Genomic DNA, 20,264 nt, shown 5'->3' on the forward strand with positions numbered 1-20,264 from the left:
CTATCTAGTAAATTACTATTTAGTAGCCAGGTAAACAAGGATAGCACAAAAACAGTACAAAAGTCTGCAATAAAAGGCTTTATAGTACACTCATTTAACAACATGGCATAAAACTCACGCACATAATAGCTGAGTACAAGTGAATATAACATACAAAATACAGTAAAAACAGAGGGTAAACTTCACTATACTGTGCTGCACTATATAGTGAATACCACAGGTGACAAGTACAGGGAAAAATAAGGTGTAAATGTGCAGCATTGTAAATGTATTATTGTGTACACTAAGCATCAACACCCGAAAAGAGAGGAAGGAGCATAAAAAAAAAATGTGACCTGTGATGTTAACAACAGGCAGCAAGGTTTCTTTTCCAGGGTACCGTGGGCTAGCTGGTCTGCTTTAGAGTGAGAGCATATAGAAACAGCATATAGGGCAGTGGGGGATTCTGGAGGGAGAGGTTAGTGGAGTTGCCCCTGCTGAGCGAGGGGCCAGTGTGGAGATGGTGGGGGTCGTGCTGTCCTGGTGGGGGCTGTGCACTGTGAACAGCGGACGGGCAGGCAGGAGGAATTTCTCCACATTCCAACCACATACCAGAGCTGGAGCAGTGGGCAGCGTAGGCAGCACAGACAGCACAGCGCGTATGTTCCCTAACTCCCATTCCCACTCCATACACCTGTGCCAGCCGCCTACGCACGCATGCACGTGTGCGCAAACGCACAGACCGGTCAGCTCATGGAACACACAGGAAATCTGCGTTTGGAAAGTTTGAACTTTCAGGGTGTTCAGGCATGCATTAATGGTGTTTTCTGTAGCCTTGAAAGATCTGTCAGAGAGGGATGCACGGTGTATTTTATTTTTCTTTGATCACAATTATCACATCATCTTTCAATTGAATTTGAATCCTACACACAAAGACATGATCAGTTTTTAAAAAAATACTTCTGACCAGCTTCTAACACTCCTGCCCTTGCTCTGATTCCTGGTATTCTGTTTCTGAGCAAGGCAGTTAACCCCAAGTTGCTTCACAGATGCTGACACATGACCCTTACCCAGTACAGGGGTCCTCCTGAAGGCCTGCAAAGATAAAGACGAGTAGGAACACCAGTGGGGAATTTTAAACCCAGAAATAGACAGTAAACTTAAAATGAGGCACAGAAAAGTACGACATCTGTTCATCCAGCCGTCATTTTATCTGCTTCTTCCTGGTAATGGTCTGGAGCCTACCTGGAATCATTGGGCACGAGGCAGGAATACCTCCTTATCCAGAGTATCAGGCCTGGGCATTATCCGGAGTTACCCTTTCACACGTAGCGTACAGCCATAGATTCTCTGTTTCAGGTGCGTTTTTACTACAGGAAATGTTCCACATGGTTTAGGCTAGGGATGGTGCCTGTGAAGCACATATGACGGCACACAGAAAGTATGCTATGAAAATAGCAGTGTTTTGTTTACAGGACTTTTAAATTGGCAAACAAGGTTACCGACTCGTGCATAATTGAGTCATCAACACGCCCACCGTGAATTCTCCAGAAAATTACCTGCTCTTTTCACACATAGACTCACTTGGACATTACCCAGACTTTTTGTAATGTCCAGTACGACTGATCCAGACATTTGCGCACACTCCTACAGCTCATTCAGGTAACGTCTGGGGTTACTGAAATAGCAGAAGGCTGCAATATGTAAACGAGTACTTTAATAAGACAGAATATGCAATGCACTTGCTCACTGTTTTAATGTTTTTTGTTTAGGCCTAAACCCTTTGCTCTGCTTCCCTCATGTCCGAGCAGCAGTTGCAAGTGTGCAATGAGCAATTCATTGGTCTTTGCCATGTCTAAACAGAGAAATTGTTTATAAGAAGACAGGAGATTCAGGTTACCTCCGAAAATAAAAGCCCAAAAATAAAAGCTATTTGAAGAGTACTATCATCATGTGCCGGCCTTTTACAGCTTCGATTCAGGACCCATCCAAAAGTATACCTTCGCTGTCAAAGGGAATCTAACCCTGCTGACACAGGGTCGAGTAATTAAAGGAGAGTTAGAATAACATCAGCGCTTGTGCTGTTGGGTTCTGGCATAGGCTGATCTTCTTTTGGTTGGAGAGGAGAGGTTTGGATGAGCTGGAACATGCAGCACAATGATAGACTTTTATGCAGTGTCTTGTTGTTTATCAATGGGTTGGCCTTATTCTGACCCAAAATATAATTGCTAAAGTTTCTGAATTGATCACAATAAAATCTTTTGTTTCTTCGGATCTGGACCACCCGTACTAGCATCTAGAGTGAGATTCTACTGTTTGCAGTGCTAATGCTACCTTGGCCTACACTGTTTTGATTGCTTAAATAGTTATTTTCCTTGTTAAATGGTTCTTCTCTGTTATGAAAAGATGTCTTTTATATGATTATTTAAAGCAGTGTTTCTCAACTCCTGGTCCTGAAAGCACCCTGCACTGCACATTGTAGTGGATTCCCTGCTTTACAACACCCCCTGTAACTCTGAAAGAGCTTGTTGAGCTGATTAGTTGAATCGGGTGTGTTGGGTGCAGGGAAAGCAGAAAAATGTGCAGGGCAGGGTGCCTACAGGACAAAGGTTGAGAAACACTGCCTTAAAGAGCTTTGTAAAATGGTTCTATTTAGCACCAAAATTGTTCTCTGTAATGCCAGTCCAGGTGGATATAGGCTCAAGGCCCTATGCTTGTATTTTAGAAATGCATCTGCATTTGTATTGCCCTTGGCAGATAATGTAAATGGAAAAGTAATAGATACCACTGTAGGCTCCCACATCCCAATTCCCACATTGGTGGCACCACATTTACAATACATAGGTCAAGCAGTACATTTGCAGCGTGTCATTTTGTCCTTGTTGTGCTGTACAGCACTGTTAAACGTGTAGGGTCCTTGAGGAACCTTTGGAGGTCCTTTAAATTGAAACTGTGGAAGAACCTCTTAAGGTGCTTTGAGGAACCTTTTCTTAACTTCCTCCGAAGTTTCAAACTAATGGACCTCCAAAAGTTCCTTAAGGAGTTAACAGTGTAGTGAGAGTTAAGCTTGGATGCACTGTTGAAGCACCGATAATGATAAGGTACTTTTCCTCACCTCGGTCACCCAAGTTACATACTCTAGGTTTCATGCTATTATTTTGTAAGGCAAATACAACTCGACAAGGCTTTGATGCTGGTGAGATAAGCTGTCGCCATCGCTCTAAGCACACATCACATGACGTCTCTCGCAAATTGCCAAAGAGGCCTGTACAAATCCCAGTTTTATGGCAAATTCTGTGCACTGAACATGACATTCTCTATGTCGTGTTTTGTTGTTTAATGAGATGGGCCCAGACTGGTTGTTTAACTCTTCTCTATCTGTTTCCATCCAGGAGAGCACTCAGGTGTCCAAGTTGTGCAATGCGTAATGTAAACTGCTCCTGCACCTACACTGTTGGCCTAGTTTATTATCTTGTAAGGCTTTTAGTGTTTAGGGTTCTTATGGAAGTGTCACTACCGCTTAGGAGGCTATTCCACAGCAAGCTCACGTTACACGTAGTTTCCTCTCAGATTGTAATCTGTTGGAATGGCGTGAAGCGTTTCCAGTCCCTTCAATGCCTCCATAGTGCTCAAAGGCAAAGAAACCTGATTTACTTAACTGTTGCAGTGGACATTTATACTGAAGCCCTCAACCATGCTTGTCCTACTTATTTTACCATGCCTTTTTATACCCATTGGCAGGGCGAGCGGTGTACGATTTCAAAAACGGCCAACTGACAAACATGCGTCTTTCAAAACTAACTGGAAGAGCCCCAGCTCACGCTGCAGTTTAGCAATGGCCAGCGGAAGATGAAAACCGCTGCTTTTGTTGTTTTGGACAGTGCGGGTAGCGTGATGTGTGCATGCATGCTGCAGGATGTCAGCGCCTCTCTCAGTTCCCCACAACGTTCTTGGTAGGGGGTGGGGGTGAGGAAGTGCACATTGTGCACACCCTGACCTCTGAACAGCCAAACCCCCACTGATGTTTTGAATTTGTATCTCAGCAGGAATTAGGATTTCATTTCTCTTAATCCACTTTTTGGACCCTAAAGGAGCTCGGCCTCCTTCTTTTTTTTCCTGCAATTTTGCGAAGGTGGGTGCTCTGCAGATAAAGCCTGGCTTGTGTTTTAGAGGAGTAAATTCCCTGTCTCACGAGATCCACCCTTGCACGGAGGCAAATATGTGTGGAGGGAGGGTGTTTGATACGACAGATAACATGGAGTTGAGCAGAATTCCCCTTCTGCTGGGCTGACTCCCTCCATTAGAAACCTGTTGCATATGCAAAGTGTTTCCCTTTCCTCCAAATGCAGCATGTGTTTAGTGTCATACTGGAGCTGTGCGGCTAATGTTGATAACATATAATAGAAGCTTATTGCTTTCATTAGCATTGAGCATAAGTTGTCACGTCACGTTGAGTTAATTCTAATCGTTTCTGACACGTTATAACATGCAGTGTGTGTCCAAAGCAGATGTGCAAATGCACATGCGTGCACACAGCTTGTTTAGTCCCTGTAGAGAAGTATTGTCAATAGAATAGCACTGCTCAAATCTCTAGAAAGATGTCCAGTTTTTCGTTTTTAATGCCCTTGTTTTCTGAAGAAACAATAATTGAGTGGGTGTCCTAATACATTTGTCCATATAGCGTATGTTACATAGCTAGTATCCATTTTTGCCAGCTACACTTGGGGTCAGAAACATTTTGTACTGTTGATCTTTGGACGAACTATTGCTGTAAGCATCTTAAATGGGCCTCACCAGTGCTAACCCTGCAGTTCCCAGGGGTCTAGTAAGCTGCATCTAAATGATTTGCTAACCCTGTCTGCACAGCCCAATAACCTTAATGGCCCTGAATCAATTTTTTTCTGCCTTGCACACCACAACTGGAAATGCCAAGAGCGTATATTTCCAAGATTTGAGCCTCTTCTTTTTAGATTAATAGTGCTCTCATGCCACAACTTGTGACACTCCAGTGGTTTATGCAGGGCATTTGTTCTGAATGTTTGAAGGCCCTTGGTCTTCATTGCATAAGCCCAGTAGGCTCGATTTTGCTGCTTCAACCTAATCACTTGGAGGTGGCTGGGGAAGCTGAAAGGAGGCCTTTATGTCTTTGAGGGTCTCATTAGGCGCAGGGTGAGACTGACTTCCGCAGCAGAGTCGCTCAGAGTCTCTCATGTTTGCTCTGCAGCTCCGCTCTCTCACCTGTTTGCACCTTTATGACGCAGGCTGACTCGGAACTGCTGCTGCGTTCAGGTTGTGCATTACTAAAGAGCCTGTCTATGCACAAACACACAAATCTTAAAACCTACTTAAGATTTTTCATTTTTTCCTAGTTATTAGATATATTTGAAACCACAATAGCAAGCATGGGTAATAATGATTAATTATGAAATGTAAATATTAATGTAAAGCTGGTTTTAAGAACAACTATTTAAGTACTCTTTTGGAATTACCAGTGAGTATATGCAGCCTAGAAAAAAATCCTCCAATATTAGATGCACCACCCATCTATCAGATATAATGCTACAGATACTGGGCGGGTGAGGACTGACACATGTGCCGATGCAGTGTCACCAGGCAGCCATCTCGGTCAGAGGAAAGAGCAAGGGACCCAGCTCTGACAGATCGCCCATGCTGGCCAGCGTCACGCAGAGGTGATGTGGCGGGAGAGCGCGAGCCACCTAACCAAATCTCTCCAATTGTGCTTTTTGGGCGCTCCGGCTGTTGATGGCAGGCGACATGACCTATGATTTGAACCAGCGGTCCATGGGACATAGTCGTAGTTCTCTTTACCACTCTGAACCCATGCAATATATATTGTGATCATAAAAAATAACCAATATTAAGCAGATATAATCTGCCTCTGGTAGATCGTTAATGGAAAATTAGAATGGTGTGGATTTTCCTTTTATAGCAAGTAGCAAAAGGTTTGTCGCATGATTTAATTTGACATCACGCGTCCTGCGAGGTGGCTGTTGCGATAGTTATGCTGAATCGGTATTGTGCACCCTAATTTGTGGGGTACCAACATATCAGCCCAGATACTGTTAAATTGGGACATCAGTCTTGACCAGACACATCTGTTGGGCTCCATTGAGAAGCCTTTAAAATGTGTTTAGACTATGCTTGTGTTTGCTAATGTTTCTCTTTAGCTTAGCATAAACAGCTCTGTGCACTGTTCCCTAAATCAGAGCAGGTCAAGTACACGTTTACTGATCAGAGTTCATTGTCCCAGTACATATACTCATGGAAGGAAAGACCCTTCCATAAAGGCTAAGATTTCACAACACACCTGTTGTCTTTGTCTCGCCCAATTTCAGGCCTTGGTGAAAGTCCTTACGCGGCTGTGGCTTTTTGATCGGAGGTTATACCTTTTTGTTTCTTTGTAGACCTCCGTTATATATGTGAACTGTGTTTAGTTATCATTTTAGCTTTTGCATGTTATTATCCATGTTTGGGTTTACCTTATAGTTAAAGGCTGTGATTCGAGAGTGTGGGACTATTAAGTCCTTCTAAGAATGGTGCAGCTCCTGCCATTATACACAGTGCTCTGACTCCACTGTCCCCTCCAGCAGAGAGCTGCTGATTGTGTGAACCGTAACTTGAGAGCTGGGAGCGGCGTGGCCCATGAGAAAGGGTGTGTGTGTGTGTGTGTTTCATACATTTTTAGGAGAACAAGTGTAACCCACAAAATGTGAATGGTTAGTTTAATATTGGAAAGTACTTTTAACAGAACTGTCGTTTCTTGTTTGTGGTTCCTTTTTATTTTTTCTGTTTATTAATTCATTTATTTATTTAGATTTTAACATTTAAACATTTTATGTTTCTATTAAAAGTGAATGCTAGTAATGGTGCAAGCAAACTAAAATCAGCCCTGAGATCAGCCTTATTTTGTGTGATGCCTACAGGCCTAGCATAATGTGTAAGATATGTAGTCTAAGGCTTCCTCAGATCATTTACTGTACTCGCAAAAAACAGGGCCAATTTATTTATTCTCTAGGTCTGCACGTTATATTCATTATGCTGTGGTAGACGGCTTTGCCAATGTCTAATTATTCATGCCCCTGACTGTGTATAAACAGTATTAGGAGGTATGGTTCTGTATTTTGTGTAAAGGTATGTCAATGTATGTACATGCACTGCATGTGTATATGTGCATACATGCGTGTGTGTGAGTGTGTGTGCGTGTTGCGGTGCAGTCTCGGCTTACGTGGAGGTTTGAAATGGATTCTCAGCCGCTGGCCCTTCCACGTCCCACCTGCGTTCCCACAATGCCCCATTGTTCCTGGCCCATGGCACTGTGGGATAGCTGTTATTCGAGAGGCGAGGGCTGGTCACCACCAACTTTCTCATTCAGAGTAAAGATGGTAAACTCCTGCTATCTGGTTTCATTGTACCCGAGTCGGGCTCTGGGGAGCATGTGGGAGCGAGAGCGTTCTGTGCTTCTCCACTTTGTTTGCTTGCACTCTGTGTACTGCAGTTAACTCTGCATATACTGCAAGTGAAAGGTGCTGTTTGGTGCAGCACACAGACTTCTTAAAATCCTTATAGTCTGTGGAAACAATCCCACATTGTGATTCCATCAGACGAGTATGAGTGCTTTCAGCAGTCCAGTCAGACTGCGTCTCTCGTTCAGAGGGAAAAAAAAGAACAAGTGCTTTGTGAAGTGTTGTTTGTTTTCCCAGTAAAAATGAAATTGCAGAGAAAAAGAAAAGTTTAAGGCCGCCTGAGCTGACTAACACGCTTTGCTCTCAGTTTGAGCTTCATCGTTTTTCCGTGGTTGGATTAAGCCGTTTTTGTTCAAAGGCTCATATAATAAGCATATTAGAAGGTCGAGCTGTGAGCTTCCAGTTAGCAGAAAGCCGCTGTGTGATGGAGGCTGTTTTAAGTGATGCATTAAAGCGTTTAAGTAAATAAATAGAAAAAAAATAAACGATACAGCCTTGTGGTTCCTGCCCAACTGTAGCTGTTTTTGCAGTTGTCAAAACTTCAGCTCACTTCCCCCTCGATGCTTCTCTACTTCACTTCAAAAGGGGGTGGGCTGAGCAGAGGAAGCGTGGCTTTTCCTGTTCTTTGGTTTGTTATTGTTGCGCAGCTCTTTATTGAGTAACCGAAAAGGACCAAAGGGGTGCACACCATCGATTCTGTGTTTAATTAAGGACGGACACTGGCCACGACTGGCCTTCCCCTGTCCCTGACCACCCTTACGTGGGCAATCAGAACCAAATGGTTGGTGAGGTTTTTTTTTTGTTTTGTTTAGTTGTTTTGTGTTTTTCTTCTTTATATGTGTCTTTTATGTTCTCAGTCTCTCTCAGACAGTCTTTGTCTGTCTGTCTGTCTGTCTGTCTGTCTGTCTGTCACTCACTCTCTCATTAAGCCTCTAGGCTCTTTCCGAAACTGCAGGCTGGCCAGGGGTTTTTCCCACCACCAGCCACTCAGACATAATTGATTTAATGAGACTTAAAACCTGCAATTTTGATTTATCATCTGTAATCTCTAACATGCCATGGACTTTCCACGTAAGTGCTGTTTTAAATGCTAATGGGATGAATATCACTTTCCCCAGTCATTTTTCAACATTTACTGTCCTTCAGAAGTGATCTGCAGGATCATCCTGCAGGAACCCCTGTAAATGCTTTTTTTTTTTTTTTCCTTTTTCCTTCAAAACAATTGATTTAGAGCCCCCCCCCCCCCCCCCCCCCCCCCCCAACCCCGTTGTGTTTGTAAGTGATACAGCACTTTCCGTTTTAGGACAAGCGTCGGGGGATGTGTAAAGCCTGACTAGCCAAAGTTACAGAAACACTGACTGCACTGTCCCACAGATCTGTCCTTACCCAGTTTGAGCCAGTGGAAAAAGCCGGCCTGGCTTCGGCACTCTTGCTGCTGGACTGGCCAAAGTCCTTGGGCTTTCTGGGGCAGATTTTTTTTTTGTCTTTTTAAAAGCACTGTGAGTGTTGGTTCCTAAAAGGGCTCATTCACAAAGCAGCGGCACAGCAAGTGTGGGGGGGAACTCTGCTGTCAGGGCGCGTTTGGATGATGTACTGTAAATGTTCGGGGCTCAGACTGCTGGGGCTCCTTATCATAACATCCTCTGCTACGAGGCGGACTATTTGTTCTGAAGCTCTCTGACTGCCTTATACCCGAACGGGGGGCGAGGGTGAGCGAGAGAGAGAGAGCTTCATTTGCTTACTCAGCTCCTCACCGTTCTCTTATGGCGATGTAGCCTTTGGTATGGATCATCTTCTTTTTGAATGAATTCCTCTCAAAATCAGGATGGAGTGACTGGTTAGAATGGATATCCAGAAGATGCTGGTTTTCAGTCCTGCGTTTGGCTGGGTGAGCCTGAGGACTGTACCCAGGGATTGCTGTAGTCTTTGGAGCAAAACAGTTCAGTAAACAGTGTCTTCTGGTCTAATTGATCATGTTGTCAAGGAGTACCTGTGCTTTGTTTTTCTGGATGTAGTCGTGACATGGAGAACAAGGAGACACTGCGTGGGCTGCAGAAGATGGAGGACCGGCCAGAGGAGCGAATGATCCGTGAGAAGCTCAAGGCCACCTGCATGCCCACCTGGAAACATGAGTGGCTGGAGAGAAGGAACAGGAGAGGCCCTGTGGTGAGCCACACACACATACACATGCGCACACACACATACAGTGAAAGTAAGCGTGGGAGTAGATTGTGAATTAATTGTCTGCTTTGAGATTATCACCTAGATAATGACTAATTTACAAGTTAGCATGCAGGTCTATTTACATGTAATCTGATCAAATAAATGTTAAGGTTTTGGGGGTGAGTTGAAGGTAAGAAGACCACGTTGGCTTTTAAAGTTCAGTTAGGCTAACTTGCTGTTAAGCTCAAATGAATCCATAGAGAGTATTTAGTGTGATGCTCACTCGACTGTTTATGATTTATTATTGTGTTACAATGGTTTGTTTAAATTTCACACCACTTCTATACACCTTTATCACCTTAGGTAATGAACAAACTGCTCACTGTCTGAAGCTAAAATATGATAGGCTCTTTATTTTTCCTTGGTAAAATAACATGACATGGTAGTGACAGCAAATAGTTTATTACCATTGTACTGGATCTGGATCCTTCCTATCTAATTTACCCCCTAATCCTAATCCCTATTCTATGTTTACTAGGACTAAATACGCTTTTAGCTTTCTGTCTTTGCTACTTTACATCAGTTGTTTACATCATATGCATGTTTTGAATAGAGCGTGATACCAGACAGGTCAGGTCTGCCTTAAGTATCCAGAGTTTTTACATGTTCTTAGCCTAAATCTATTACATTGCAGAAAGGCCTCTACCATGGTGCCTTTATAACAGTGGTAATTATATGTCCTTTCTTAAGTGTTTTTACATGGCTCCATTGTATTTAATTCTCTAAATAATGGATGCCACATTGTAATATTAATCAGGTTATGACCGTACACCTGTGCTTTTCCAGCCTTAATTGGCAGAAGACTAGTGTAGGGGGAAATTTCTGTTCTTATTTGTTGGGAATATGAGTGAAAGGTCCTGGTGTTGTGTATGATTATTTGTAATATAATCATGTACATCCTGCTCTTCTGCAGGTGGTAAAGCCCATTCCCCTGCGACCAGATGGCAGTGAGGCCGGTCGGCAGGGTCCCGAATCCAGCAGCGACAGCGTGAACTCCTCTTCCTCTCAGAGCCGGGGCCGCCGAAGTCCATCCCCTGGACCCTCGTCCTCTGCAGCTTCTTCCACCTCGTCCTCATCCGCCAAAACCAGCAAACCGGAGTCTCCCGGTGTCCGCAGGAAGAGGGCATCCCCAGTTCCTGTGAGACTCCCCTACATACATACTCAAAAATAAAATAAAGATTTTTCAGAGGATTACAAAAAATGTTTTATATATTCTCAATCTCAAAAGTGGTTATTTTTAAATGACAAAAAAAAATTGCAATTTAGCAGAACAATTCTGTTCCCTTTGTCATGCATTGAATAATATAATGACTGTAATGGCTTGTTGCTGATTTAAAGCATGTTTTGTTGATATCTGTAGTTCCAGAGTGGCAGGGTGACGCCCCCTCGCCGTGCCCCATCACCAGATGGCTTTTCTCCATACAGTCCAGAAGAGACCAATCGTAGGGTTAACAAAGTCATGCGGGCCCGTCTCTACCTGCTCCAGCAAATAGGACCTAATTCCTTCTTAATTGGAGGCGATAGCCCAGACAACAAATATCGTGTGTTCATTGGTCCTCAGGTAAGAGTCAGCATATGATCGGTAAAGAATGCTTAAGTTTACAGCAGCCTTTGATTGAGCCAAAAAGCAAACTGTCTTGTTTCCCCCCATGTGTAGTTGATCCACCAGGGTTTGTTTAAAGTCCTGAGTTGTCTGAAGCTGCTTATAGCGTCATGTGAACGGCATACCTAAATTGTCTCACACTTTCCTTATATTATACCGAATTATATAACATCTAGTAGACTCCCTCATGTGGTTTCTGACACTGTATAACACTTCTTTAAATGTACAAAGGTAAAGACATAATTAGGCTTTAGAAGCAATTGTTTGCAGCTATGTTATGTATGTTTATTGATGACTAGTGATCTTCTGTCCCAGTTACCAACACATCTAAGCCAGACACCTTACATGCCTCAGGTGTTAGGATCTGTGTGAAAATTTTATAATTTTATATAAGTGGTAATATATGAATGGTTGTTATACCCGTGTTTAGATGTTTTCAAAGAAAGGTCTGCATGGAAACAAAACTAGAAAGTGTAACTGTAACCGTTTGTTTTTTCGTAGACTTGCAGTTGTGGTCGAGGGGCCTTCTGCATCCATGTCCTTTTTGTCATGCTGAGAGTCTTCCAGCTGGAGTCATCAGACCCTCTGCTCTGGAGAAAGACCCTGAAAAACTTTGAGGTTAGATAGAGAATTGTGAATTGCATTTCAGCCAACCAAACTTAAACAGTTTTGCTAATGGTGCAAAAACAAAAGGCTTTTTTGCAGTGGTACTTGAGTTTCCATCTTGCTTTCCATGTCCAGGTGGAAAGCTTGTTTCAGAAGTACCACAATCGGCGGAGCTCTCGGATCAAAGCCCCCTCTCGCAACACCATCCAGAAGTTTGTTTCCCGCATGTCCAACTCCCACACAAACTGCACCTCCAGCTCCTCGCCATCCAGCAACGAGAGCAGGTCAGTACACAGGCTTGCTGACACAGCTTAGAAGTGCCAACTCTGAACAGCAAAGATGGGTGGAGATGCATTTCCTGAGCTTAATTCTCTTTGGCAGGCACTGCTGAATGTTCTAGTTGAGACATGTGTTTAATTTTCCATGACATAAACTTAAAGTTAAAAAAATCTGCCTTTCTCTACATGTTCCTTAACTTTGACAAATGTGAAGCTTCAAGCAGAAGCAGAAACACCAAACTTTTAAGCCATGTTAGTTAGTTATCTAGCTGTGATCTGTTGTGAATTTAATGGAATCTCATATGAAATCTGTTCTGTCCAGGCATGGATTTTGTTATTTGGGTCTCTGTTGAGCTGACAGCAGTAGTGGATTCCCTCTGTCGGGCATAAAGTTGGAGAATAATATGTGCATTGTCTGGGGAAAATTGGAGGCTTTTTAGTTTTGTGGATGTAGACATTCCCTGTAGCCTGGCACAACACACTTTGTGTTGTAGTGAGATCCTCTCAGTCATCACGATAAGCATCTAGGCCAGATCACAGCCAGCGTGGTCTAGAAAACCCATCTTGTGCAAGAAGTATCTGCTGGCAGGAAAAGACTGGCATCTTAAAGCATTGCTCTGTGTGTGTAGTATGAAAGACGAAGAAGAGCAGATGTGTCCAATCTGTCTGCTGGACATGCTGGATGAGGAGAGTCTGACAGTGTGTGAGGAAGGATGCAGGAACAAGCTGCACCACCACTGCATGTCCATATGTGAGTACCAGTACATACACATGCTATGACAGTTGTGCTCAATCAACCACAGTCCAGTTGTGAAACTGGAGTAGACACTTGTAGACAACAGATGGCCACACAACAGTAATGCTGGTCACTCGGGGATTGGTGTAGTTGTTTTTAAACATTCAAATGACACTCCAAGTGCACAACAGTTTAATCCTTTTATAATAAAGGGGGGGGGAGACACTTTTACATTTCATGTTTTTATAAAAATGGCTATAATTTTTTTTAATAGTCTCAGGCATCTACATGTACTACTCAAGCACTTCTGTAGTGAGGCTTAAGAAATAAGCTCATGTTCAAGGACCTCTCATGGCGGTCTCACCGTTTCTTTCTGGGAAGTCTCCCTGTAGTAGGCACGACATATCAAAACCTAGATCGCTTCATGCCAAGACATGGCCTTCTTTTTAAAAGGGCTGTCTAATTGGCGCAGTCCTCTTCCGAGACTGTATCTCCACTGACAGGCTCTCAGAAGCCATCTCCTCCTGGATGAATGATGTGGAATTAAGCCCGTCTCTCTTTTCATTCTTTGTTTTCCAGGGGCTGAAGAATGTCGGAGAAACCATGAACCCTTAATCTGCCCTCTGTGTAGAGCTAAATGGAAGTCCCATGACTTTTACAGGTAAAAAAAAACACTTTGAATTGTTTCGTTGGAAGTCCAATCCCTTGAGAAAACTGACCTACATACAAACTTGTTTTTAACCCCTTGAATATAGGATGTTAGTTTTAAGAGCTGTAAGTTAGGAACTACTAATTGTTCAGTGACTGCCAAAAAAGTATCCAGAACTCCTATAAAACTAATATGTAACTTATGTTGTTTGAGGGTGAAGAATTGAATTATAGGCCCCACCTACAGGCATTTAGTTATTAAAGGGTTAAGGGAAAAGTTTGAAAAAGAGCCTTTACTGGATGCCTGAGTTTACTTTGAACAATAACCGTAGTGAATTATCGGCAATTCCTCTAATATAACCTCTTCGAAAGGGTGTACCAGGAATACAAGCTATTGTTTGGTTCGTGGTACTGTCATGGACTGCAGTGTTTCCAGTATGGAGGAAGCACCTGCACATCGCTGGGGTGAAAGGGCATACATGGCGCGCGGTGAGGCTATGAGATAAGACAATCAGATGAGATTCAGGAAACGGCGCAGAAGCGTCCACTGTGTTCAGAGGTGCGGAGGCCGGCATAAGTGTAGACATAGGAAGAAAACGGGGGCCTGTGGAAAAAGAAGCAGACGGAAGGCTTTGATAGCCCCCTCTGCCACCGTGGGCTGGAGCATTGTGCCAAGCCACTCACATCAGGCTTAATATGACCCAACAGCCCAGACCACAGTGGGAGCTCAAGAATGCTACTGTCAACAGGCCCAAATTAGACCTCTAGACCACTAGCACTAGCCCGATTCAGTCAACAGGCATACAGTGGCTGTAAAACCTCTAAAGCAGCTATGCGAATGTGCCTTATGTGCAGTACACAATACAGCACTCCAAGGATCAGAGGGTGAAAAATATGATGTTCTTTTTTTTTTCCTGTTTTTGTGAATATCACGTATTCACTAACATCTGAAAGTTACGCTCCTCAAAATAAAAGTACTACAAATTGGTTCTTTGTGCAATACAAGGATCACTTTTGGTTCCCTAAAAACTTTTCTGTGGACTTTTTTTTTTTTTTTTTCTGTGGATTGTTAGAGCTGTTCTTGAGAATGTGTCTGCATGGGGAACCTTTTTAAAGTTGAACAAATCTGCACCTCATCTAAAGCTTTTAGAAGGAGACTTTAAAATGGAATATAAGCATTTCTTAAACTTTTAATAGGTGTTAAAGAACACTTTGTAGCACCTTCATTATAGGATTATATGATTACTATGCTGAAACTAATTTTTAGGTTACGCGCACTCTTAGGTTATGCAAGCTTTTATTGGTATAGAGCATTTTACATTATGTGGAGGTTCTTTTAAGCTTTAAAAAGAATCACATAACTAGTTATGAGTTATGAGGGTAAGGGTGCACCCTCATATGGATCTTTACAGTTTGATAAGTAAAAAAAAAAATGTAACTGCTTTAACATGAGAGGATAATGAGGTTGGACAGAGTGGGAGATGTTTAGATGCTGTGTGTGTTGGGGCATCAGCAGAGTTGGGATTGAGTGTGCTGAATCTTCTCTCAGTGGTTAGGTGAGCTAGACAGGACGGCACCACCTGTGTTTTGTGTGTCTGCCCAGGGCTGAAATGCTAGCAGCTAGTCGCCTTCACAGTGACTCCCACCCCTCAAGACATGAATACAGCTCCGATGTGGGATTCTCCCCACACAAAAAGGCCTGAAACCGTACCCTGTTGTTTTTCCCCTGGAAAGAGTAATTAGTCTAATTTTCCTGAATACATTTTTATTCAGCATTTATCCGCTGAATTTAAGATGGTATTTTTTTTTTTCCTTTCATAGTATCGTACTTAGGCTTGTTAGTGGTACCTGGGTAAAGTCTATTGTTTTAAGTTTGTGATATTGCAACAGCAGCAGTTTCTTAGTGTAGCGATTAACTAGATATTAATGCTGTCTATAATGCATGATGTTATAGCTGTAGCTATAGAGGTTTTATATAGAGGTTTTTTGGTATCCGTATATTTCTTCTAGCAAAGTTAAACCTGATGTAGGAGGACTCGAGCAGGTGCTGTGATGCTGTGTGCACCAGCCTGATACATTGTTAATACTATGTTAATACTTATTCTGCATCATGTAGAGCGGATTTCACCAGTTTGTTTGACCCATAACAAACTTTGTTGAAGTGAAAATGATTTATTTTGCATTACCAGGTTTCATCTCTTGTCTAAATCACAGACTGACAATTTAATTTACCAATCAAAACTCAAATTACTGTGGATCTTTACACTCCTTCTGGAGTCTAAAGACCCACAGCTCTCCACAATTTACTGCTGTTTGTCCTACTTAAACACACCTGATTTAACAGACCAGTTTATTACCACGCTGTGCATTCCATCAGCTGTGTTAGTGGGAATACGGTAAACTATGTTGAGCAGGGGGTTTTGCAACTAAACACTCCTGTTGTAAACCATTCAGACCGCATGCTGCAGTATTTTATGTCTTTGTGTCCAGTCATGAGCCGGCATCTACAGTGGAAAGCTCCACAAGTCGCTCCCAGAGCCAGGTATCTTCATCCACCACTTCATCGTCATCATTGCCCCATTCTGAAGCCCAGAGGGTGTCCCAGGAGGGAGATTTCTCCCTGCCCCACTATGGAGTGCAGCAGATCCCTCAGACATACAAAGAGCTGGCTGAGCCTTGGATCAAGGTGAGCTGTGGCTCTGAGTGATGTACATTCTTGTTAGGAGGTCCAGGAATTTCAGACAAATTTGTTAGGGATTTTGAACAGTTTTGGTGTTGCACTTCATGTGTCTCTTCAGTCATTTCTTTTAATTATTTTATTTTTTTTAGTCTGTCAGCATGTCCCAGTCAAGGACAGACTGCTTGAATGGGATTTTTTTTCCGTTTATGGTACAGCAAATTAATAGAAGCCATATTGCCCTGCCTCTAGAGCAGGATTGTCCATGTCCAGTCCAGGAGATTTGCTTCCCTGGAGAGTTCCAGCACACCTGTCTCTAATATGCAGGTCCTCCCAAAGGCCTTAAAGAAATGATTCGGTAAAAAAATATAATAATAATAATAATAATAATAATAATAATTTTCTGCTTACATCAGATGTACTCAAGTCATTGCATATTGCATCTTTATCAAGTATTTGGACCTGAGAGTCTATAACGACCCAATTTGTTTCTGTAAATTTATTAAGGTCTTAGATAAGATCTCCATCCCAGTATCAAGTTAAAGGTGAAGTTTTGCTCATGTGCTCATGTGTCTCAAACATAAATTGCATCCCAGTCCTCTAGGCCAAACAGACAACAATTTATAATATATATATTTTGGTCTAATCCAGCTTCTAGTACACTAGTATGTAGTACTTTAAATAGCTTGGTTTAGGTGTATTGGGAGCTAGGATGGGACAGTGTGGATTGTCATGTGGTCCCGGAGGACTGGGTTGGGAAACACTACCCTAAACCACATCAATAAGTCTTCTGCACAACTTTCAAAATAACATGCATACAGCAGGCTGAAAGAAGTGTGGAGACATGCATTTAGTGAAAATATTTTGGGTCACTATTGATTTACAGTGTTCATATGTTAGCTCTAGTGCTAAGCTTGAGATGCAAAAGTTGGACACAAAACATGTCTTGGCTGAAAACCGTATTTCTTTAATTAGATATATCAGGTGTTTGTTTGAGGCTGGTACTGAACTCTCCAGGGTAGTACATCTCTAGGATTACTTGTTTACTATTTCCATAATTGATGTCAACTAATTAATTTAATTGAAGTTGCATAATCAATTTAGTCAAAACCTTGGATCAGAATTTGTGTCTAATTTCTGTCCTGGTCCTTTGTCAGGTGTTTGGTATGGAGCTGGTGGGCTGTCTTTTCTCCCGAAACTGGAACATCCGAGAGATGGCACTTAGGCGGCTGTCACATGATGTGAGCGGTGCTCTGCTGCTGGCCAATGGCGAGCGCTCTTTGGCAAGCTCAGGTGCTGGAGCAGGGGCAGGGCTTGGAGCAGCAGGAAGTGAAGTCTCAGGGGATGTGGTGGTCGAATCCTGCTGCAGCGTGCTCTCCATGGTCTGTGCAGACCCCGTCTACAAAGTCTACGTGGCTGCACTGGTGAGGCATCTCCTAATATTCCACATTATGGTGCCTCCTGGTTCCATACCAGTCAGTAAGCAGAGAATACTTCATGGGTCAGTTTTTACAGGCACACATTTATAAACCTAGAGAAAATAAGGACAATAATAGACTACTTCAAACAAGACACAACCCATGGGGAAGTATTTAAGACTTGTTAGCCAAACATTTTGGATGCCGAAAAGGATCCTGGAAATGGTCACATTCCATTCCAAAGCAAATTCCGTCTGCAGCCAGATGTTGGTGCAGAATTCTGAATTACTGAAGCCAGCACTAAGGTGCAGAGGAGCATATTTAGGGCTGCACTTGGTCTAGACTCAAAGTAACTGTTGTCTTGTTGCTTAATGCTATGAACCGTGTGATTGGACCTCATCAGGGATTCAGATTGGATACAGTCTAACCATCAAGGTTTCCTGGTGTGCTTCAAGCACTCAATCAGGTGCATGTCAAGCTTTCACAGCACCACTGCACTGCATCACATGCATCTCACTGCCATATCACATGAACCGGTCACAAGTATTGCAGCTTGTTTGTTCTCATGACCACACAAATGTTAACGCATTGGCAGGAAGTTGCACAACACCATCCCAGCTCATACGCTCAACTATTATGGGATATCTATAAAAAAAATTATGCCATTAGGTCAGGGTGAATTGGAGTGAGTTTGTTTGTTTGTTTATTTAAAAATTGGTCCCCTGGTAAAATTAAGTTTTTGAAGCACTTACTGACTATTGCCCTCCCAAAATATCCTCCTGTATGTCTTTTTTTGATGTGGTTTCACTGCAGTTTTAAGTTTATTTATTTTTGCTCATTGCGAAACTATTCGGCGGCTTCTTGAGTACAATATATATATAGGGATCCTTTAGTTTCCCTTTGATTGAGTTTCATTTGAGGTTATCAGAGCAGTACCAAAGTTCGATGGGACGACAAACCACGTTGGCCAGTTTTAAAGTTCACTTCAAACCAGGAAGTCAGCAAAGCTGCAGGGATCTTCAGGCTGGGGCTGAAAGAAAGGTTCCTTTTTTCCACTCTTAACCTATTTCTGCTTCTTGTAGAGAACAATAGCTCTTGGTGGCTTTTTCGTGGCAGACTTCTGGGAGTTTGACATTTCCCTGAGGCTCTTTTGCTCCAGCAAGCTGCGAATTTATGAAAACAAGAAAAGTTCTGTCCTCTTGGGGGCTTTCCAGCATATTTAGCGTAGTAGGATTTTTGCTGTATTCTTCTAACAGAGAAAGAGAGGAATGGCGGACTAAAAATACCATGACCACTTGTTTTTAAGGGAGGGCCAGCAACATTTGTGTCAAACTCTTGAGTTGGGAAAGCTTTAGAGTTCCGTTTAAAAACTCTTTTTCTAGTGGTGGTGTTTGTATTAAGTGAAATCCCTGTCTGCGGACTTTCTGATCCAGAAAGGGCTGTTAGGCTGTTAACTGTTTTGATATTTATTGACTGAGTTAAAGAGTGCTTTATGCTGACCAGGGGAAAGTCTGTGCTTTTATCCATTTCTTATTTTTCTTTATCTTTCCTAGCCTGGGGAAGGTGTAGGCGGCAAAGTGTATGTGTGTGCGCGTGAAAGTAGAGCGAGAAGGAGAGTCTGAGCCTATCAGTGCTGGGCAACGCTCCAGTGCAATGCACTATCAGTCACCACTCCCCAGTTTTCTCTGGGAGTCAGGGTCAGGGTGAACTGTTTCTCACACACACACACACACACACACACACACACACACACACACACACACACACACACACACACACATTTGAGCAAAGTATATTGTTCTGTTAACCTGTTAACAGTTCTTACTGCAAATCCCAGCGTTCTTGTTGTCACAAGAATAGTCAGGCCATAATGTGCAAGGTCAAAAGTTCATGGCTCTCTTTTTGGCCCTGTGACCCTGCATTACACACATGCATCATTCAACTGGACACCAAAGACCATGTTTATAAGTTCTTTGCTGGGATATCCATTACAATATAAGGGAATAACTTGACCACATATGCAGCTAATTGCTGCTGATTAGCATGCCCCTATTTGAATAATGCTAATCAGTGGCTGAACGCATTCATTCATTGTATGTGTGTGTATGTTTGTTTTTTGTTTTTTTTTTATGTTTGGGAGTCTGACTGTGCTTGTCTGTCCTTTTTTTTTGTACAGAAAACATTGCGGGCCATGCTGGTCTACACGCCGTGCCACTCTCTGTCGGAGCGCAGTCGCCTACAGCAGCTGCTCCGGCCCGTAGTGGAGACCATCTTGGTGAAATGTGCCGACGCCAACAGGTGCTGCTACGCTCTAAATCAGCCTAGTGTTCAAGTGTTTGACTAAAAGCATATTCAGTGAATTCCTGCCACCTACTGGCAAGTGATTGCAATAGCACCCAGCATCTCAACCTAAAACCAGTTTAATTGGCATATAATTGAAAAGGGGAAAAAAGTGAAATATAAATAATCTTCCCAGATTTTAGCATTGTCACTAAGTAAGGTTTGGTGTGTGTTCACAGTCGCACCAGCCAACTGTCTGTGTCCACTCTACTGGAGCTTTGTAAGGGGCAGCTAGGAGAGCTAGCTGTGGGCAGAGAGATTCTCAAAGCAGG

The 20,264-nt window shown here is 42.8% G+C and overlaps 1 protein-coding gene across 3 annotated transcripts in view; it reads left to right on the forward strand.

Moving 5' to 3' along the window:
- The window catches only part of map3k1 (mitogen-activated protein kinase kinase kinase 1, E3 ubiquitin protein ligase), a 46,162-nt gene that overhangs the window by 16,608 nt on the left and 9,290 nt on the right, over positions 1 to 20,264 (forward strand). Inside the window, exons 1-12 of one of the 3 annotated variants that reach the window (XM_072658617.1) lie at positions 8,083 to 8,248; positions 9,479 to 9,629; positions 10,600 to 10,824; positions 11,047 to 11,247; positions 11,791 to 11,907; positions 12,031 to 12,179; positions 12,803 to 12,924; positions 13,489 to 13,570; positions 16,048 to 16,243; positions 17,392 to 17,658; positions 19,829 to 19,950; positions 20,172 to 20,263. In XM_072658617.1, the coding sequence (XP_072514718.1) occupies positions 9,486 to 9,629; positions 10,600 to 10,824; positions 11,047 to 11,247; positions 11,791 to 11,907; positions 12,031 to 12,179; positions 12,803 to 12,924; positions 13,489 to 13,570; positions 16,048 to 16,243; positions 17,392 to 17,658; positions 19,829 to 19,950; positions 20,172 to 20,263 (1,717 nt within the window). In that variant the 5' untranslated portion in view covers positions 8,083 to 8,248; positions 9,479 to 9,485. Of the gene's footprint in view, positions 1 to 8,082; positions 8,249 to 9,478; positions 9,630 to 10,599; positions 10,825 to 11,046; positions 11,248 to 11,790; positions 11,908 to 12,030; positions 12,180 to 12,802; positions 12,925 to 13,488; positions 13,571 to 16,047; positions 16,244 to 17,391; positions 17,659 to 19,828; positions 19,951 to 20,171; position 20,264 lie in introns of those variants that run through there. The other 2 variants (XM_072658618.1, XM_072658616.1) reach the window with 2 other exon arrangements.

This window comes from Salminus brasiliensis, chromosome 16 (genome assembly GCF_030463535.1).
Source record: "Salminus brasiliensis chromosome 16, fSalBra1.hap2, whole genome shotgun sequence".
Classification (NCBI taxonomy): domain Eukaryota; kingdom Metazoa; phylum Chordata; class Actinopteri; order Characiformes; family Bryconidae; genus Salminus; species Salminus brasiliensis.